The sequence below is a fragment of the Buceros rhinoceros genome, unplaced genomic scaffold (assembly GCF_000710305.1).
Source record: "Buceros rhinoceros silvestris isolate BGI_N320 unplaced genomic scaffold, ASM71030v1 scaffold12401, whole genome shotgun sequence".
Classification (NCBI taxonomy): domain Eukaryota; kingdom Metazoa; phylum Chordata; class Aves; order Bucerotiformes; family Bucerotidae; genus Buceros; species Buceros rhinoceros.
Genome location: NW_010392549.1, coordinates 2125 through 25239, shown reverse-complemented (window position 1 = coordinate 25239; position 23115 = coordinate 2125). Strand labels below are relative to the sequence as shown.

Genomic DNA, 23115 nt, shown 5'->3' with positions numbered 1-23115 from the left:
CAATGTATTTTATAGCATGCACTTACTGTAGCTTATAAGTATTAGATGTACAGCAGTTTTTTTCAAATTTTGCTCAGCATGTGCTAAACTGCTGCTGAAGAGAAAGATTTACATTATCTCTTCGTTAAATCAATTCCCTGAATAAAGCTGTAAACTTTTCTTCATATTAGGAACTGATTGAAATGCTCCTATTTAGTCTGATGCCAGCATCAGATCAACTGTCATACACTTGAGAACTTAAGCATTGCTACAGCCTTGAAGAACGCACTTGATTTACTCAGGATACAAAATATCTAAGGACTTATTTATTAAAATGCATTACCTGACACGGTGGAAGAACACACACCTCAAGAACAGCATGACACTTGCTAACTACAAAAGGGATTTTTAAATCCTTTTTTGAACCATTGCACCACATACTAGAGCAGACAGAGAACTAAGTAGTACTTAAAACAGTTATAATATGAGTGAAAAGGTACTCAGAAATATTCCTGCAACCCAACCTACACTAGCTGAATTTGGATACGTGTCTTCTAATTTCCAGAAACTGTAATGCTACAACAGGAGAGGTGTTACATATGTCAGTATGTACATATGTTAATTTTGATAAGTCAGCACTGAAGTGGCTATTCTGCAATTGTTTGCTAAGGTAAAATTTCTTGTTCTGATTTTATAATGGTACCAATTAAAGAAATAGTAAGGCTCAAACCTTAATTGCAGTATGTAGTAATACTTTCTAACCACTAGCCTGAATTAGTTTACAGATCAATTCAGCCTGCTTTGAAACTGCTGCCAAAAATTTTTTAGAGCATTAACTTGCTCTTAATTTAAACTTGAGCAGAGGACTTAAAACCCAGACAATTATCCAAGGATCCATGGGCTCAAGGCACCTCAAATCTACCTTAAGAATGTAAAAGAACCCCTAACCAAAAAAAAAAGGGGGGTGGGGGCAGGGAAGGAAGTATAACAAGAGAAAAGCATCACCTTTCCCAGCAGAAACATTCTGCCTTTGAGAAGAAATCCTTCATCTATCCTTACGCTTCTAAAGCAAGAATGTAACTATTGGCCAACAAGATCACATCACAGTCAAAGGCTGGAACCAAACTGCTTCCCTGTAATCCACCGATATTATAACAATATTCCAAAATTTTTTCATCATATGTTATTATTGAGAACAACACACCATTTCTGGTTCACTGAATCCATTTGTTACTTGTTACATCAATTTTTAGCCACTTTTTTCCCTGTTCTGTTTATGCTAATAAATGTTGGTGGATAAGATTAAAGCATACAAAGATTTACCTGCAGAGTGAGATTTTAAGTGGAAAAAAAAAAAGCATTGCAAAGTTTTTCCCTAGTGACACCTTTAAATCTGTGTATTCATAGATACAGATGGTGCCAGGGAGAGCAATGATGCCTGACAGCCAATAACAACTTTTTACTCATGACCACCTATTTTTCCTAACTCACATTATGCCATTTCCTCTAAATTGGAGGTGTTACCCCTTAATTCCTGTCTAACACTTACATCCTTTATTGGTGGAATAAATTTACCAGTTCTGATTGGACTACACTACAAATTTACACTGTAAATTTTTACTAGGTAAGTCACTGGAATTATTCCTGGCAAACCTTGGCATCCGCAGACCTCTTGTGAAGGTCTGCTAGCCTTTTGCATGGTTTCAACTCTATGGTTTTAAAACTTTGGAATTGTTTCCATCTTAAGTTTGTACAGGCATGCCTACGCTAGTGTGTTCATTCAGGTCACAAGGGTACTTTAAATATCATCCTCACTAACAGTGATTTTGTTTACATCACAAAGTAGGCTGGGAGTACACAAACTGAATTCTTTTTGGTTGAAACTGCACTGAAAAGCTCACACTGCGCCCAGTATGCTCCAACAACTAAGAGGCACTCCATCTGGAGGGCCAGGAAAAAGCCAGGCTCAAGGAAACTCAGGGACTAGGGACATCAGGTCCTCAGCACCAACTACTTTGCTCTGCAAAAGTAGTTTGATGGGGCTGCTCTTCTTACTAGGGAGCCTGTATTGCAGGTCTGTATTGAAGCATTCACTTCAATCATTTATCATGGTTACTTCACTGAGCCTCAGGAGGCTTGAGTTTCTTTTATTTGTTCAACCCAAACAAACCTCTTCCAACATCCTAGTTTCCTTGATTTTCTTACATCCTCTCCTTACTGTCTTTTCCTCCTTTTACTGAGAACTGTCAGGCAACTCTTCAGCAAACTAAATCTGGTCCAATAACTATCTTGCTAAGATCTCCAAAGACCAAAAAGACTGAGTAACATTGAGTTTCTAAATTTACACTTCTTTTACTAAATGAGTTAACCTGATCTTCAAAGGTGCTCCCTCAATCACTGAAAAATTACTTACACTCCCTCGTGAGTTGGTGCCCAAGTAATATTATTATAGTCCAAGTAAGTTCACCTTCTGATAAATGATTTGTAAAATACAGCATCATTTAATGGTAGACAAGAGACATTAACAGCCTCGCTTTCATTTTAAGGATTGATTTTGAAAAAGGGTAGTAGTGGGAGTGGGTTTCATGCTGTCATTAGAAAAGAGAAAGAAGTAGATGTGGCTGATTCGCGTACTGAGATCCTGACATTCACTGAAAGATAACAGTATGTTATCACATACGCACTGTACTTCTGAGAAGAACTTCTTACAGCTAGAAATATTCAGCCCATTAAGTAACAATCCAACTGAATGCACACTGGTAAATTAATTATAAAGTGCTAGTTCACACCAACACACATGCTTTCATGATGTAACTTACTCGTGACAGGAGCTACCCAGCCTCAGAACTAAAGTATGGTTACAGAATATTACTAAAACTACTTGGCATTTGTTACAAGCTAGCACTGCAAGTCTTGAATTCTGATTAGCTAGGATGTATAATGTTACTCTTGCATAGTAACTGTGCATTTTACAATTTAAGCAGACAAGACTGGCTGTGCAATTATAATAAAAAGATCAGGCCATATCAAGTTAACCTTTCACGGCAAACTTCCATGACCTTTCTGAAAGAGGACAGTTGAAGCCTTTTCTCAGTAGTCCCCTTCTTTTGCTTTTTATTTCTAGTCTTCTGCGTGCTTGTCTCATTATCAATTTTGTTTCTCAAAACAAAACAAAAAACCAAACCCCACAAAAAAATCAACCCCCAAACAAACCCAACAGGGAAAGGAGCTGCAAAGTTTCACTAGCAGAGTACTCAGCAGACCAAAAAATTTATGAGCAACATTTTTAAGGATTTCTGTGAAACAGAAATAAGGCAGGCCAGAAAGCATTAAAAAAAATGAACGACAAATTAATTATACGGAGAGTGATTTCACAAACAAGTAAAACTTTAAAAAAATAAAAGAGAACTTTTCAGATTAAACTGTATTGCTTGGCACAATAAATGTTTGCTTTCAAGGACAACTATTTTGGATTAAAACATTAATTTTATTTCTTATTACTAACAAAACATTATTTCCTGCTTAGAGCTTCTAAGAGAGGAGCTGCTGAGACACAGGGTTGCAGAGCTATTTTAAAGAAGCACTGAAATGCAACATTACCATTCTACGTATTACCACATCAGAATGCCTTCCTGTAGACAACTATGTAGGGCAGCTGAGCTGTTATGTCTAGCCTTTCACAGCAGCTCATCTTTCTTATTAGTAAATAAGAAAACCTGAGCATCTTATAGTTAGAAGGCTGAGATTAAAAGACAGATCCATTACATTTACATCCTAACACTTAGAACTGCACTTGCACAACAGAAGATTGCCCAGGAGTCTTCAGGCCATGCAGACTCTGAGCATAACTGCAAGTAGCTACAGGTTAAACACATGCAGTTCCCATGGACTCATGTCCTGAGTACAAGAGGCAAGGCTAGAAGGAATTAGGATTCACACATTTACTGGATAGCCCTCACTTGGAAAAGAAGAGATGTAGAAGGCAACACTTTCTATGTGAGAATGACTGCCTCATGTTTCAACTAAAAATGCAATACTCTTAAGCATTACCAAGCACATTGTAAGGAAATTCTTAAATATGTAGGAAGGCAGCTTGCATAGTGCAGAGAAGCAACAGCACATAACATTGTGTGAGGTGTAAAGACCACATTCTCTCGGAGTCTCTTTCAGTCACTCTATTGCCTTTCAAGTTCCCACTTAATGCATACGCCTATAGTAACACAGAGAAAAAAAATACTCCACAAGTCTCATTTAAACCTCCAGAGGAACTCGTCTGTTTTGTTCTTAAGGCACAATGAACTCAAATATGCAAACTGCCTTGGAACAACCAGGTAGCACTCATTAATTATTTTTAATATCCTAAAGGTAGTGGGAGAACAGCATTGAAGACTGATAGCCACTGGGCCCTCACGAAACAACTCCAAAGAAACCTTTCTGCACAGACGCATGAGGCTTTTGTGCAATCGATCCCTGTACCAAATTCAACGTTATTAGAGGAACTCAAGGTTGAGGCAACTGTGTATGTTAGGAACCTATGCCTGTACACTGTGCAGACACCCCTCCGGTGGGTCTGCGTTCACAGAATGATCACAAATGTTCTAGAAGTGAGAGACAGCTGAAGTAATAACAGGAGAAAACAAACAAAAAAATTAATAGTTTCACTAATGGGACCATTCCCATTCTTTCCAACAAGACTTAATCCAGCCCAGTGTCCTGGTAGGAGAGGAACAGAAAGAGTTGCTGAAGAAAGAAACAAAAGCCGAAAAAACCAAGAAGGGGAACAACAATCAATATAAATAACTGCTGTTTTCAGAAAGGGCTTACTAACCACATCATAAAGCAAAAAGTAAAAGACAATAGGGTATTTTCCTCAGATTTGTGGGTGGAAGAACAAAGCAGTAGGTTCAAACATGCTCCCATGGTAGTAAAGGCAATCCATAACAGAAACATAGTATTTTGTATAGTCCAACATAAACAAATAAAAATAATCAGAAATCTGTAAAGGTCCAGATTATCCAAGAAAGTCAGAAACAGAGATAGATTTTATGTAAGAACTTAAATTTTGGTAGAAAAAAAATATTGCCAACTTAAAATTAAATTTAATTTAAAATAAGCTGTATAAGTGAACCAAAATAATTACAAAACACACTCAGCAAAAGATTGTTCCAACAAGTATTATTTTTGTTACCATAATCTCCAATGCAAAGCAAATGAGAAAATTATCTGCTTTACAATCCAGAGTTAGAAGAATGTCTGAGAATTATATATGCTTATCCCTCCTTTGTATTTGATTTTGAATCAATATTTAGATTTAGAGTTGGCAAAAGGTGTCACAGAGACATGAAAGATAAATACTTTCATGACAAACTTGACTGTCAGAATTAAAGTATCCTGCAAGAAAGATTTTTTTACAGTAAGACTTAATTCCCTCTAGCAAAGCACGAGAGTTAGTTTAAACAGTTTAATAATAACTGAAAGTACATGAAACTGTTCTACCATTTCAGGCAGGTCTCTTTGCACCAAATATTCCTCTATTAAGTGAGCCCAAGAAGGCATCCTTACAGAATATTTGTGTGTTTTATATGCTAATAAGTGGGGGAAAAAAATCTTTTGCAAGACCTATGTATTACATCTCCCACAGGAATCAGCTAATCACTCAGTTAAATATAGTCTTCAGCATTCCCACTGCCAGTCTGCTTGTTTCTTAGACAAGGGAGGAAGGATTAAAGGGGAAGAGGTGGCATGCAAAAAAAAAAATTCTTAGCATTGGCTTAATTTCTTACTTATGGTACATCTTTGAAGCCAGAAAGTTTATTAAAAATTATTGTAGAAAGTAAACCAGTGTTTATAAACAATAGAAGTATAAGACATTTCATATTAATGATCTTTAAAGTAGTGAACCGTCCCTTAAGTGTGTTTCAAAATGTAACTTTCAACCATGTGCTCCTTAAATATCTGGAAGAGCAGTCTAGTTTATTAGAAAGTGTAACAAATATATGAAATAATAAAAACAAAAAGCCGGGCAAAAGAGATACCATTTTATTGAAGTATACAGTGCTATTTTCATTGGAAAATGGATAAACAAATTCAAAATGAAACTAAGAAATCTCTAAGATGTGAAGACATTCAATGATCACATTTCATTTAAAAAACCAAACCACATCATGATGTATATTTGAAGTTTTATTGATAGGAATGCAAATAAAACCATGGCATATCACAAAACCAGTTCATAACATATCTTTAAAAGCAGTTCCTTAAAAACATAGGCAATCATCTGTAACAACACTGAATATTTGAATCCTTGTATCTTAAATCAGAATATTTCTCTAGAAGCCTATTGTAGATGATTAGTAAAATGCGACATCATACTTTACAACAAAAAAATTGCAGAAATACCTACTGATTTTAGGTATCCACTTTTAGGTATCTCCTGCAGCTGTATTTCAGGAAATGCCGATATTCCTTCCCAGGAAAATAAATACACCCATCTGGTCAAAAGGTGTCCCCCACAAAAATGAGGGGCATTTCCTGATGGCTAATTATCACTGAAAACTCAAATGAATGCAAACATTTATTGTTAACACAAATCTTTTTAAAAAATATGCTCTCCACCCACGTTTCAATTTAATTCATCAGTGTATACCTGAGGTGCTATGTTGTCTACATTCAGTTTTTCTGAAAGAGATACTAAAAGGAAACAAGTCACCACAGTATATTTTAGCTGAACTGTTCATTTTCCTTAAATCATTCTTCCTTTCCAAGGAACTCGTACACCTACTGACAAAGTTTGTAAAAGAATGCCATACATCTTTTATGTATCTCTCATGTCTTCATTGCTTGGATCTGATCTGTTAATAAAAAGAAACAGCTAGTCTCAATACAAGATGAATTCTTGCTGCGTTTTACTTTTTGAAAACATAACCTGGTATTGTCCAGGTTACAGCACCACACCAATAGGTATTTTGGTGTAGTTACAATAATGGGGGACAATGCAGTCTGAGTTGTTTTCAACTCGCTCTCTCACCACCTTCTGAAATTCCTTCACAACAGAGTTGTTTCCCCAAAATGCTGCTAATTAAACAGGAATACTCTTCCACATAATTACATTTTTAATCTTTTTTTGTGCTTATAAATAAATGGTGCTTATTAATAAATCCTGGAAGTTTACCTTGTGAAGTACACATTTCAGTTCCGTATAGACATTTCAGCTTCCACATAACTGAACATGAATTAACTCCCTGACAGCAAAGAGTTTAAAGTTTGTTTTCGAATAACTCACATGAAAACTTCTTTGCTCTCAATAGCCACACCCCTCAACCCTGCTGCCCAACTCCCACTACTCAATTCACTTCAAACATTTCCTTAGTTAGCATAAATGCACTGCATCCCCGTTACAAAATGTGGAAATCAGCACAATTTCCCCCACTAATAGAGAATGTGAGCTGGGTTTAGACTGTTTTGAGAAAGGTTAGTTCTACCCTACTGATGATGTGTTGTTGCAGTAGTAATCCCATTACAAAATGGAGATATACAAACTCAGCCTTTGCTAAGCAGAAAAAGGCAAAACCTTCTGCTCCTGCCATCCCAAATCTGTGAACTACTTGTAAGGGGCCTGCAAAAGGTAACTAAGGAAAGCATGGCTGTTGACAAGCAGAACTGTGCAATCATTAACCAGATGACATTTCCTCCACTCAATTTTATGGCATCCACAAGGTATGATTTAGGAACCACTGTAACTTCAAGAGTTGCTTCAAATACTTACATCTAGTGCTCTAGGAATAAGGAGGAGAATCATAGTTAAAATTTCTTCTTCAAATAGTCTTCATCCATTACAATATAACTGCCGAACTGCACGCGCTTAGGGAACAACATAGTTTAAACTCAACCCTTCCTCAGCTTTTGGGGACACCGAGCCAGGTAGTCAAAGATAAAGCCCATCCAAGAAGAATTTCAGCTCATAAATTAAGAAGTTTAAAAACCCAGAAGAAGTGAAGAGCTATGAAGAGCTATAATGAGTGACAGCAGAAGCACCTGCTTACTGTGATTAAAAATCTGCATACAACTTAAGTATTAGGTCTGAAAATATTTAGACAAGCATTTGAGATTCTTTTAAGTAGCTCGAAGCTAAATACAAACCCATCAACTCAAAATTTGGATTGAAACTTAAAAGATAAGCAGATGTCCTGAAATTCACAAGAAAGTATTGTAAAATCAGAACTATGCCTGAAATTAGGAAGAAGTAAGTGATTTGGCATCTGTCTCTATGATAATAGGACACAGCACTGAAGGAAATACAGTAGTGAGATGCTGGTTCCCCACCATAGAAACTCTTTTAGATGGTCGAGGATGCATCACTGTTCTGTAGAGTGGTAAATCTCTTTGTAAAGACTTTTTGGCTAGTAACCCTTCCTCTGAAAACATGACCAAATGTTTTTGTATTCTGTAATAACACAGTAAAATAAACCATCTTTTTCTAATTAGCAGTGAGGATTCTAAGTAGAAAGGACAGTCTGGTATCCATAGATAAATGGAGAGATCTTAAATCAGGGTCAATGCTGGATATCTAGCTGCATTTTGAAAGAAAGGAGTTTAGTGGCATTGACTCTGGAACATCCCTGACATCTAGCGGTTGTCACGGGACAGAACACGCCAGTAAAGAGAAACCTACCTAATACACTCAGAATATAAGCAACAAACTCCATAAGACAGTCTGGTGCAATAAACACCTGAAGAAAAGTACCAAGATCAGTGTCTACAGAGCCATTGTACTGTCTACTCTTCTGTATGGGTCTGAATCATGGGTCATCTACCGCCACCACCTGCGACTCCTCGAACGCTTCCATCAGCGCTGCCTCCAAACAATCCTAAACATCCACTGGACTGACTACGTGACTAATGTTTCTGTCCTCGAACAGGCAGAGGTCACCAGCATTGAGGCCATGTTGCTGAAAACGCAGCTGCGCTGGGCAGGGCACGTCTCCAGGATGGCGGACCACCACCTCCCTAAGATTGTGTTCTATGGTGAACTCGCCACCGGCTGCCGCAAGAGAAGAGCTCCAAGGAGGAGATATAAGGACTCCCTGAAACAATACCTCAGCCTTGGCCATATTGACCACCATCAGTGTTCCATCCTGGCCTCCAGTCGGGAGATCTGGAGACACACCATACATAACGCTGCTGCCTCCTTTGAGAGCACGCGTAGATTCAGTCTTGAGGAGAAGAGACAGCGCAGAAAGAACCATGCCTCAACTATACCACCCAAGGAGACCTTCCGCTGTGCTTTCTGCAACCGGGCTTGCCTATCCCGCATTGGCCTTTTCAGCCATCAGCGCGCTTGCAGTAAGCGTGGGTAAAGCCCTTCCCAAATCTTCGTCTGCAAAGCCAAGCCATGATGATAAGCAACATAAATTAGGAAGCTAAAATTAGAACGAGTCTACCAAAACAATATCACACTTCACTATTCTACACATTTAGCAGTACGGGGGAGGTTCCTTATCAACACACAACAGAAGGCTACACAGTATCCATACCAAGTTTGCCATTAAAAATGTGAATGTAATACATCATTCAAGCTGGATCTGGTATCTACTATGTGATTATAAGTGTCTGTATATGTTATGTTCGTTATAAAGTAAGTTGTTCTTATTTTGGCTCAAGATTAAAAAACTGGAGTTGAATAATCAAAACTAGTGTAATTTGTCTGTGTACTTTGCTTAATTTTCTCCAGGAAATTCAACATTTCCTGGTACATAACACTAAGTTACAAAAAACTGGGACAGAGCATGAAGAGTACATTAAAGGAACAATTGAACTACCACGATAATCAGCTGAAGTGCAGGTGCCGGTATTGCTATTGTTTATGAGAAAGTGTTACACTGTTTGCAAGAGTGTGCTTTAATGTTTCACAGTACACACTTCTGCCCAAGAAATGGACATGATCTTTTGTGTATGTTAAGAAGTAAATGAAAGGCGAATATGAGACAGAGTATCAGTACTCACTGTGTAATTTGATCTGACAGCAGAAGTGGACAGAAAGAAAACAAAAGAAATAATAAAGAAAAAAAGCTTACAAAATGAAGAAAGCTTAACAGAATGAAAATGGAGCAAGAGAATTACATATGATATACCTTGGAGCCAATCCACACCTTCTTGCAATCCTTCTCCTTTAAGAGCATCACTAGCACTGAAAGAAACATCAAATTATAAAAACATTGTAAAAATACCAGTTTTAGTGGATTCATCATTACACTCAAAGTAGCATCAAGTACAGTTTAGTTTTCTTTACGCAGAGAAGGTTGCTTCTCAAATGATTTGTTCTAGAGTACCTTTCCAATACAGAAACACCATTTAAAGATGTGATCTGTTTTAATTCCAGTCTCAAGGCAGAGGAGTCATTCCTAGAACATGAGGGGTTCTGGAAGAGCTCCCATTCAAGGCAGCCACATTGTTCTGCAGCACCTCCACTTAGCTAACTCCCTCCTCAGACTATGCTATAGAAGACATTTACTACCTACAATGGCAGCAATAATCACAGAATCATTTAGGTTAGAAAAGACCTTTAGCTCATCGAGTTCAACTGTCTTCCCACGTAGTTCCTACATACAGCAAGAATGTTGGAGGAAGAAAGTATAGTGCATATACACTTCATTGTAACAGCAACCCTAGGAGTTAGGGTTAATATTAATAGAATTAATATAGTAATATAAAGCTACACTGAGAATAGTGTAAATATAGCTTTTGAATCACACGGGTATAACTGTTTAAAGGTCCTCATTCTTCAGCTCATGAAAATTAGCATAGCAGCGTATCTGGACTGTTACTGTGGTTAGCTATAAAGTTATCTTCCAAGGAGCTGAGGAATTTGTCAGTGTAATTTCTGAGACAAAGCAGTGACCCCAGAACAATGCCCAGGTCATCAAGTTTAATATTAAGGGCCTAAAATGAAAATCGTAATTTTCAGCAGCATTTAGTTGCTGATTTCACTGTTAATTACAGTAGCTGAAGACTTTAATAAGACAAAAATCTAACTTCAATAAAACAAAATAATTTTTTCTCTGTGAAGACTGGCACAGAATCCTTCTACTTATATGAAAGCTTACATCCTTCAGAAAGAAAAGACACTAGCTCCTACAACTGAAAATCACCTTACATATTACATGGAACAAAGTATGGTGTCCCTCTGAATTCACATGAGAACAGTTTGCTAAACGGCCTTTCAACAGTAGTCTACTAAAGCATCTGCAGAGTAGAAAAATGCAACTCTAAAGGTTTTATTGTTGATATTCTTGAACTCACAAGACAAACTAGCACCAGCACTCTGACAACAATTCTGCTCAATTTCCCAGCAAAAAATAATAGCAGCTATTCTTCTGACGAGAACACTGCTTTCTGATTTCACTAGAAATTAGTCCTCCATTTCAGTATTTGGGTAACAGTTCTATTGTGAAAATTTTCAAGACAAAGTCTACCTGAATTTATTGTGCATTTAAAACAAGTTTCATAGCAAGTATACTGATATTAGTACTGTTTCCACATGTGGCAGCACAGCATTTTATCTGTGTGATTTAATTTATAACTCAGTGGCATGATAGAGCTAAAATATGAATATACAGAGTAATATCAATAAAAGGGTAGAAAAAGGGAAATTTACCAGATATGCCAGGGCTTGTCTTTGATGTTTTCTAATGACAATAACTGAGATACTTTCACAGATGATATAGCATCCCTGAGATCCATTTTGTTAGCGAAGAAGAGAATAGGCAGTCGACGGTGCTTAATATCTAGGCATAAGCAGAAATAGAACTATGATGACATTATGCAACACTTATTAATCTCTACATGTAATAAGCTACAAACAATACAGGAAGATATTTTGCTCACCTGTAACTGCAATTCTCTGAAGGTTGTACCCTAACAAGATGCACACTGTTGGATCACATGGCCTGTGATGCATGCTTCAAGAACGCTCACAAACTTTGTGGCAGGCTTTGGGATCCTCCAACCCCTTCCCCTATCTTATACATAGATTTAAAGCTGTAGCTATAAATTGTTGGTTGCAGCTGAGGAACAGGAGATCAAACAACTGCCTACAAATACTACAGATCTCTGCCTAGCGAGGACTGGATGCACAGAAGGGAAAGATTATTTATGTTGATTCTTAACTCACAACAATAGCTGCATAAGGGTAGTTTGAATTATCCTTTAGCATCCTGGAGAGCACCTACGACTTCATAAAAAAGAAAAAAATGCACGTCTGGACATATCTTATCCTACCTTCACGTGAAGGAGCACTTTTTTCCACAAGCTCTTCTCAGCTAGCAATGAGAAATACAGACCAAACCAAGCACACTGCCAATTTCTGGCATACTTACACATTCAAAAGCGTAAGCACAAAAGACTACAGAGTCACTGGAAGGAAACAAAGTATACTCTCTTCAACTGTCTTCCCCTGATGGATGTAAAAGTGCAAAAAACTACAAGCACCAAAAGAATTTTTCACATTATTTAAACAAAGGTTGAATTACAGAATTAGAGAAAATCTAGATTTGAGTCTCAAACAATTCTTGATGAGAAAATAACTTAAACCCCCCATATGATGAAAATTGCTGTACAGGGTTTTTTTTAAAATAGTAAAAATAAAAGGTTATTTCATATAGGAAACAAGGTAAGGGTTTGTTTTAAAACTTCAAACGTGAGACAGCTGCCTCTGTGAGGGGTGGGGTGGACAAAACACCCCAAAAACCTTAATAAACTGTCAAGGCTGAAGTGCTTTGAACCTTCGTAATGGTGTTATTTTCAAACCCCCTACTGATCCTTTCAAAACATCAGTGGAGAGAACGCTATCTATCCATACTCAGAAGTCACCAGTGCTGACCAAAATGCTGACAATTTTCACAACTATTTACCCTGTCTAGAGCTACTTTTTCCTCTGATATCCTCTAACACAAATCAAAGGTCTCAAAATACAAGCACAGAATATCATCAAATCTGTTTTGTTTGCATAGTTGAACAGCTTTTGTGTCTCCTGATTGAAACTTCTACATTAACCTAAAGTATAATTAAACGAACCCTAGTACCCACAGCTTGCAGGTTATGGGTAAATCAAAACCACAGAAATTAGCTGACATCACATATGCAAAGAGTTAAGTTAATCAAGTAATTTTCAGTGTTTTTTTTTAAAGCCATTAAAAAGGGGCACGACTTACCCACACAGACTCAGAAACATACATTTAGAGATGCCTAAGTGATGTAGAGAGTGGACAGGCTGGAAAAGTGGGCCTATGTGAATCTCATGAGGTTCAACAACGCCAAGTGCAAGGTCCTGCACCTGGGTTGGGGCAATTCCCAATATCAGTACAGGCTGGGAGCCCAGTGAAGGACTTGGGGGTACTTGTGGATGAAAGGCTGGATGTGAGCTGACAGTATGTGCTCACAGCCCAGAAAGCCAATTGCATCCCGGACTACATCAAAAGAAGTGAGGCCAGCAGATCAAGGATGATGATTCACCCACTCTACTCTGCTCTGGTGAGACCTCACCTGGAGTACTACGGCATCCATGTCTGGAGTCCTCAGTACAAGAAGGACATGAACCTGTTGGAGAAGGTCCAAAGGAGTGCCACAAAAATGATCAGAGGGCTGGAGCACTTCTGCTGTGAGGACAGGCTGAGAGAGTTGGTGTTTTTCAGCCTGGAGAAGAGAAGGCTCTATTGAAGCCTTTCAGTACTTAGAGGGGGTATATAAGAAAGATGGGGACAATCTCTTTAGCAAGGCCTGTTACGACAGGACAAGCAGTGATGGTTTTAAACTAAAAGAGGAGAGATTTAGACTAGATATAAGAAAGAAATGTTTTACAATGAGGGTGGTGAAACAGGTTGCCCAGAGAGGTGGTGAATGTCCCATCCCTGGAAACATTCAAGGTCAGGTTGAATGGGGCTCTAGGCAACCTGATTTAGTTGAAGATGTCCTTGCTCACTGCAGGGCAGTTGGACTAGATGAGCTTTGAAAGTCCCTTCCAACCCAAAGCATCCTACAAACCACAGCATTCTATGGTTCTATGTTTGCTAAATAAAGTGGTGGTCATAGAAATTTACATTATGACATTGTTTCCTACTGTGCTGTATATTCCCTCTCCCTTTTTACAGTTATTAATGGAAAGCTAATATTTTGATAACACGATAACATGAGAAAAAATCCCAGGCACTAGATATGTGTGATATGTAAATTTATACAAAGAATTTCAAATTTACAGGAATTTCAGTTTATTTTAGAAGCATGTGCTGGAGTACAAGTAGCCCAAGATTTGATAACTAAAACAGGTAACCTACAGACTACCATCTTGCTAAGTGCTGAATAATGAAGTTTGATTTAAAAAAAAGTTAGCACTGATCATTAAACTATATTTGTTGAGTGCACTGTCCACTTATGTAAGTAAAATTAATTTATAATTTTGAGTCACAAAACAGTCCAACTAGTACAACTTACAACCCCACCAATGCATCACAACACACATTCCCTTTCACCTGATAACCTCAGGCAAAGTCTGACAAAGAGAGGGAACTGTTTTACTGATGGATTGCTAAGATTTTCAGAGACAGGAATTGATGCAAGGTTGTTACCCTGCATCCATTTAAGCCTTAAGTAAACATGTAAATATAAACCACTCAAAGAGGTTTACAAAGGCAGAAGCATAGATGAGGAGAAAGTAGGGTAATCAGGAAGAAAAGCAGAACAGTAATACGAACAAAAATATTGATATATTTAATTATATATTGATTCAGCTGACAGCTGCTTTTGTCAAACGTTACTACTAGAAGGAGTCTTTATTCTCCTTGGTTCTCTTAGACGTGACCTATCAAAATCCAACCAATAAAACAGGAACACTGTTGCTACATTTGAGCTGAGCTGCTCTAAGGCAGAGATAGACAATTGTCCTTTCCTTGTTCTAGGGAATGTACTAGGTGGAAAGAGCCATGGTCTTTCAAAACTAGAAGACACAAATACATCAACAACTGAACAGTGCTGACCTGCTGGACCAGCATTAAAAACATACTAATGCCTAAATGAAAACCCTCACCTAAATCTGCATCTCCTCAGCATTAACATTCTCACTGTTTTTCCTTCTAATAAACGAGTAACTTATCACAGCAGTCTTCACCCCCCACTCTTAGTTGTATGTGGTTTCCATTTTGTCAAAATAATCGCCTTTTACCACTATGGTCAATACCTGCTTTGGTAAAAAGTTCCCTGTCCTCTATGTAATCCACCTGCAGCCTTAGGTTCATCTCATCCTCCCCTTTGACCTTTGCAAGACTGTCTTTTCAGTGTCCGCATCTGAAGTGTCCCATACCCTTAAATATGAAATTAAGAGGGCCCAGTCAGCTTACACACACTCAGCTACAGAATCTTTGTTGATGAACTAATTTATTATATGCAGTCTTCATGAAAAATAAAATCATAGTAATGTAATTGCACCTATCATATACCACTTTTCTTGGTTGGAAATGCAGGTCAGCCTCTCCTTTTTCACTTTTAGCATGATGGCCCCGCAAGTTAAGGCTCTACCAGGTGAATAAATAAACAAGGAATTACAGGATTATTTTACTTTTAAATTCCCTGCATATATTTTTATAACCTGGTTAGTCAGAGCAACTACCTAAAATGCTGAAAGTCAAAATTGCACATTGCTTACAAAAGCATTGCAGTAATGTTGACTATATGGAAGGGTGAAGAAGTGAAGAATTGACTGATCTCAGAAATTAATTAGAAAAGTGTAGCCTCATGAAAAAAAGACAAAACAAACCAAAGAAAAACTTCTAAACCCAACTCACTGATAACGAATCCTCTCATATCCTCTTCCATTCCATGTATCTTTTTATAGGCAATTGAAACTGACTGGTATAATTATCCCTCCTTATTTCTGGCTATGGCATAATAATAATAAGATAAAGATAAAGATAATTAGGATAAAAAAGAAATTAAGAGTTACATTAAAGGAATTACCTGTCTTCATGGAAAAATCCAGACAGGGAGGTACTTTTTTTGCATGTGTTCATTATCACATACAGGCTCTCCAGCTTTGAAAGGGCCAAAGTCTATTCTTCCTTTAAACAATGCAACTTTTGATCTATACTGATTAATAAGAGACCAGTCCAACTCACTGTAGCCAACTGAAGTATGATCACAGTTTGTAAATGGGAATATGTATTAAAAAAACACCCCAAATTTATTGAAGCTTATTATTGTTCTAGTATTTGTGAATGGTTAAAATATTTGCAAAGTACTCAGAATGCAGAATGTGTCAGATAAGGGCTTTTCTTAAGACAACATAACAAATACGGAGACAGAAGGGGAAAAAAGCCTCCTCACCTGGATGATTCAGAAGGGTGTCAAGTTCTTCTTTGGCCACAACCATTCTTAATTTATCACTGCTATCAATGACAAAAATAATGGCTTGGCCTTCTCTGCATAACATAAGAAGAGCAAAGAGGCAAATTATAGGTTCTCTTAAACTGTGATTAAGAAAAAGCTTCAGAAGAAACACTAAAAAAAGGCAAACAAACTGATTTTTTTCCTCATATTTTTGTTGTTGTTATTTACCATTAATATTTGAATCCAGTCTTATTCCTGAAATTCAATCTTTTGGGAATATGCATAATTTTTTGAGACGTCAGGTTGCTTGCTGTGTGACTTATACAATGTTCAATCTACACAGAACTTTAAAAAAAAAGCTGAAAAATGAAAATGTAACCAACTGCTATTCTGAGAGTGTGGTCAGACAGACAAAAGAATCTCAAGACGAGTTCTTATAGAAATTCTTTATTTCCTACAGTAAACCAAGTTTATTTAGATAAACGTCAATTACCTTTTTAGAAAAAGATGTGTGTCCTAAACAGCTGTTTAGAAACTCCTTTACTATTAAGATGAAAAAAGTCATTTATGCCACACCAGGGATAAGTTACTGCATTACAATACAGCAGTCAGTAAAATTATTTGCTTATGAAGCACTAAGCTAGCATTCTGAGAGCAGCCTAAGGGCATCAGTTACTGAAATCCAGAAGATTTGGAAGACATAAACCTAACATTTTTGAATGATAAAACATCTCCTACCCACACAGGTTTTCAAACTGCTAACACATATTTTGCAGAGAAAGGAAAGGAAGTGTTAATCCTCAATTAAAGAATACTTTAAGCTCTAACACACTAAATATTAATATTTAATCAATAATATAATCTTCAGAATTTCTCTATTTCTCCAAGCTATTTCTGGGTGGCTTACTAGTGTTCTCCTTATTTAGATCAGCATCACATATTACAGAATAAAAAAATGAGACAACATAAATGAAAATTCAAGTTTGATTAGAAGCTAGAAAAACATAAAATGGTGTCTATTACAATAAGGCAATATCCTAGTATTATAAAGTACAGTGAGTATCCTGCTTAATAAATAACATCTAGGAAAACTTGGTCATGTTCTTAGTTATGTGGGCCTCATTCTCTGAGGTTAATTTCTCTCACCACTAAAAATCTCAGCTGTCTTTGGGTCTTGTCACTTACTTACAGAAGGACAAAAAAACCAGGAAACCTAATCTCATCTTGGTGCTTTCTTATAGGATTGGTTTTCAGGTTTCAACATTATAATCCCATCTCTAGGATGCTCCCCCAATCTGTGATTCAACAAGATGTCCCTAAAAGTATGCTGATTAACAGCATAGAAAGTTTTTCAATTTTTAGAACAGAAAGAAAAGTTGTATTTATCCAGAATGACCTTCTGTTGAACACCAGGTATAAGTCTTCTCTGAATCATTTCTAACCACTAGATACTACTATACTTCTGTTTAAATAATATACATGACAGCTAATATGAACAGCAATACTTTGAAAATCAGTGATGAGCTTACTTGTAGTAATGTTCCCAGAGGTCTCTGTATCTCCCTTGACCTGACATATCAAACACTGTGAAACACAAACTGCAAAGAAAAGAAGTGTATGAGGAACAGAAACAAAGAACAAAACCCAAACTATTTTCTTTGCTACTCTGACAGAAAAAAGCCAGACCAACTTGAATCCTAATCAGCTGAGAAAGATTCCTAAAGAAGCTCTGGTTACTCTATCTGCCTTCAAAATCTCCTACCTGGAGGAGATTTTAGTCTAGTTTTGTAGTCTTCTTACAGAAATACTTCACAATAGAAAACGAGTTTGTTTATTCTCTGAATAAACAGAGAACTTACTCTCTGAACTAAGCCAATTACAAAAAGTTACATCAAATACCCAGTAAGCTCATATTCAGCCTCTCTTTTTATCATGTTAGTATTGAATATTGTTTATAATGTTGAGGAAATGAAATTCAGATGAACCATGAATTCAAATCTACAGTCTGTCCTAAATTCTGTCCTTAGAAGGTACCGATAACATCCAAAGGCCTCTGTATGCAAAATAAAAGTATAAAAAAACCCCCAAACATTCCACCTTCAGGAAAAAAAAAAAAAAATCACATTCCAGTAATAACAGGTTACCTCAGGTGACCAGGCTACAAAGGATCATCTTTGCAACTTTGAGATTTCACGCAAATGCTAAATACAGCAAGTCAACTTAAAGAACATCAGAAATAATTCTGATCCACTCCTGAAATGTCTACAGAGACAACGTCAACTTTAGTATTAGGCTTTCCTAGTTTGGGTAGTCCCAACTAGCTTCCAAAGTGGAGGCCACTCCAAAATGAGGAGGTTTAGAAAAGGAGGCTCTCCAGACATCATCTGATTCTGGAGTAGTTGCTCTGCCATGTATAAAGTTATTACCACCCCCCAAACACTGTTTTGATTGTAATACTAGATTAATGAAGTTTTGGCCTGGGAGTGGGTTTGTTTGGTTTTTTTTTTTTAATCATTTTACATGATGTATTTGCAGGTCATCTCTCCCACTACAGGATCAGAATAGAGGAGAGCAATATTAATTGATTTACATTCTCACACAGCCCAACCCCAAATCTACCTTTACTGAGACAGAATATGGTTGTTGAGCCTCCTATAAAAATATGAAACCTATCAGTCCCATATATTGGCTCGAAGAATAAATTTTCTTGCAGATCTCTCATCCAGTGGGGCATGCTGCTTGGTTTGAAGACTAACTGCATCCATTAAAAATACACTGTGATGGCTTTATAATAATATCTGATGAAGTATCTTTGTCTCACAACATTCCTTTTCTAAATCTCAGCCTTCATTCAACTAACGATTTCTTCCTTCTTTTCCTGACTTTTGCCCCCACCATCTTTACATTGCTAATGCTATAGCCACCATTTTTCATTTAATGAAATTAGACTGCAATCTCTTCAGTGTTCCTCCAGTGAGAGTGCTTAATGGAATATAGGTTACCATCTAAGCAACCGTCTCTCCTAAAGTCTGTAAAAGTGCCCTGTTCTTAACAGACAGAAATCAGATGCAACACTATCGCAAAAAAAAATTATTTTTTAAATACATACATAGTTTTATAGCAGCAGAAAACATACAATATATTCTAGTTCTCTCAGTCCTGGATCATGATTAGGACTCCTAGATACTACATTTCAGCAAACTGCATCTCATGTTATTATACTACCACACATGCATGATACATCACACTGAGAGAGGTAATTGAGTCCAACTATTGTACATTAATTACTACTGCTAAATGGAGAAAATGAAAGAAACTACTACCTCGATGTCTTGAATTTCTCTATGCTGAATCCTATTGTTGGAACAATGTCCTGAGTTTGAGCCTTTAAAGGAAAGAAAGTACAAATTTTACAGTCAAGTTAGAAAATTCAAACGTTAAAATATATTTGAAACATGAACACATTACAGAGCTATTTTTCCCCAAACTGCAATGCAAAAACTTTCTACAAACCCAGATACTTTATATTTAAAAACTTCCCAGAAAAGTACAGTAATTCAAAGTCAAGGCCTTGTATTTTCTAGGAAATGCAGTGAATGCTATTGGACAAGGGTATTGAAGACATTTTAGCCTCAAGAGCAAGACTCCACTCTTTACATTATTCTATGTGTACATGCATGTGTGGATATTAACTATGAAATAAATAAGAGATAGGTTAACATGGAAGGTAACAACTTGAAGATTATGAGTGAGGTCAAAAGTTAACAATATCTGTGCACTTTGGAATTCACAATGTCAATCCAGACAAGTCTGCACAATAACCCAAGCCTCTTAGATAAAATAGAATCCTAAAATCTTAGAATGGTTTGGGTTGGAAGGGACCTTAAATATCATATAGTCCTAACCCCCCTGCCGTAGGTAAGGACACCTTCCACTAGATTAGGTGGCTCAAAGCCCCAGCCAACCTGATCTTGAACACTTCCAGGCATGGGACATCCATGATCTATCTGGGCAACCTGTTCCATTTCATAGTGAAGAATTTCTTTCTTATATCTAATATACATCTACCGTCTTTCACTTGAAGCCATTATCCCTTGCCCTATCACTACATGCTTTTGTAAAAAGTCCCTCTCCAGCTTTCTTATAGGCCCCCTTTAGGAACTGGAAGGCTGCTATAAGGTCTCTGTGGAGCCTTTGCTTCTCCAGGTTTCTATCAAGACGTTAGACTGGCCATACTCCCAGCTTCTATCCACAGGCTAAAGGAGTCTATTTGACATTGAGAATTATACAGCAGACATTACACAATGGCCTAATCATAGTTCTATTCAAACTACTAGACCACTGGAAAAAATCACCATTCACCACAGAGGAATGGCCAAAACATAATGCATTATTAACAGATCTGTCTGATAACCAGGTTTACTGCTGAGCTAGCCAGGAACCTATCAGGTAAGTTGTTACAACAGAACAGCTCTGTTAAGAAGCACTGATACTGAGCAGGAAGAAAGGTAATTTTCTTTAATTACAAAGCTGTCTAAGAAAGTGACATCCAATGCTTTCTATAGCCCCATATTAAAACCACTATCTATAAGCAGTTGATTCCTTGCTATATAACTGAGGCAAGCTTAGTTTGTTCACCTGCAGCTTCATTATGAAAACAGAATTCCACCGTTGTAAACAATTTAGTCAACAGTTCCTGTCACCAGGGAAATACTTGTGCAGAGAAGAAAAGGTGTTACTTCTTTAACATTTATTTCAAATATATGTATCAAGTCTAGAAGAAGCAGTGGCAAACAGATGGAGAAACATATGCATTTGCCAGTCACCTAATATATTGCTCCTGGGGCAAAGTAGCAGACTGAGTTGATCCAGAGCTCAAAATAATCTGTCTGTTGAACTTACTAAAAATAAAAAATTTCATCAAGTTTAATCTAATGACATTTGCTGCACATGAGAGAATTTGTCATGTCTAGCAAGGACAGGATTAACACAAGCTATGTGCAAAACTACCTTCCTAAAGCATCACATTAAATGAAAACATTCAGAAGTAAATTCTCATTACATGATTTACAGTAAAGCAAACAAATTCTATTTATTCTACTTGTGTCATTTCCTTGGGACATTCTCTAATACCTATTAATGTGAAAAATCTTGAAATCTGCATTCAACTCTAGTTGGGAATCATTTACTGCTTAAAGCATGACATGAAACCTCTGCTACAGTAAAGGTGTCAAAAATGACATAAATGTATAATTTGCCTGGTATGAAGTGTAACATTTCTCCCAAATGACCGGCAGCAGATAGTAAGGAGTCTATAGATCTATTTAATTTTCAGTGGAAGAATAATTGACAGGAATGGAAGAGTAGCAGACTTTTTACCATGTTACATTTTTTAAAACAATGTCCAGTGGTACTCTTTGGGAAATGTTCAATGAAAATTAAAACACAAAAGCTGTGTCCTGATGTAAACAGAAGAAATCACGGTTTCCCAGATTCATATAATCAAGATGCATTAGCCTTTAGCTTTGTGTGTGTCTACCAAAATTCATCTATGTCTATTCCATAAACATACCTAGAAAGAAGATAATCCTATTTTAAATTTTGCTCAGAATACTATGCACTCTTAGTGGCTTGACACACTTTGCACTGGATGAACGAACTGCAGTATAAATGCTACTTTTTTAAAAAGCTATTCTGCTTTAAAAATGCTTAAGTCACCAATAAGTGAGCATCTTCACATTATTTCCTATTTTATTAATTTTTTATACACTTAGTATTTCTTAGGAAGAGAATAAAAAACCCATGGTAAATGTAGAGAAGTACAAGCTGTTATACAACTTTATTAATTACAAATGTTCGACATCACTTGTAACTGCAATTCTGTAGCAATTATTTAAGTGACTTAAGAAAACTGTTTCAGATCCTGATTTCAGCCATCATAAACCCTTCCTTACTGGGGAATCTTAAAAAAAAAGTGCCACATTAGCAGTGGGTTTTTTTTGGAAATGTTTTCATAATATGCATGTGAACGCTTACATTTAGTTTCAGTTAATTGGAAACAAATATATTTGTTCCACTGTACTAAATCAAAAAGCTTTTCACATCTTTTCCATGGTCACATTTAGTATAACAGCATGCAAAACCCATTTAAACAAAACAATTTTGCAGTAAAAACATCAACACTGAACTAAGTAAGCTACTTACATTTGAAGGTTTAAGTTTATTTATGATCGTTGTTTTGCCACTATTGTCCAAGCCAAGGCACAAAACATGAACCTCCTTTTTCTTCAGCCCAAGCCATCCTGCTAGCTTGTCAAACAATCCCATAATTCTGGCTCAAATACACAGGGATCACCTGTTGTTCAGAAAATAAGAGAAGGAAATGGCTGTTGGAAAACCATTATATGTACAGCAGCGCTAGCACAGTAGGTGGGCATGTGGCTAAGCAGTCCTTAAACTTTTAAAAGGACAGAGTGAACAAGACACTACACAAACACAGTCACAGCAGGTTTGCTTGGTATACTAAGCAAATGGAGTATAAGCTGATTATAGCAAAGAAGCCTTGACAGAAAAGTAGATTGGCCGTTTATAGCCCTGTCTATAGAACACAATGTCCTGGATTCACTGGGTAGCAATACTGCCATCATTCTGAGCAGTCCAAACAGGATCACAATGGCAATGCCTCCTCACCTTCCACCAAACTAGGAAAAAAGGAAGAGCATTACATTTTACTTCAAATTCTCAGTAGTCCAGTCAGCCATCATA

General features: G+C 37.0%; 1 protein-coding gene across 2 annotated transcripts; it reads right to left on the bottom strand.

The window, feature by feature from the left end:
• Window positions 1-6581: 6581 nt before the first annotated feature.
• Window positions 6582-22708, bottom strand: ARL6 (ADP-ribosylation factor-like 6). Of its 2 annotated transcripts, XM_010144531.1 has the most exons (8): window positions 22555-22708; window positions 19674-19735; window positions 17880-17948; window positions 16348-16442; window positions 11633-11762; window positions 10110-10165; window positions 9982-9994; window positions 6582-6830 (listed from the first exon to the last, which is right to left on the bottom strand). In XM_010144531.1, exons 1-8 carry the CDS (start codon window positions 22675-22677, stop codon window positions 6794-6796), a joined length of 585 nt encoding a protein of 194 aa, XP_010142833.1. In that variant the 5' UTR covers window positions 22678-22708; the 3' UTR covers window positions 6582-6793. The 2 variants fall into 2 exon arrangements, with proteins under 2 accessions (XP_010142833.1, XP_010142834.1); XM_010144532.1 differs by lacking the exon at window positions 9982-9994 and having other exon boundaries at window positions 22555-22707.
• Between the last annotated feature and the right edge of the window lie 407 nt (window positions 22709-23115).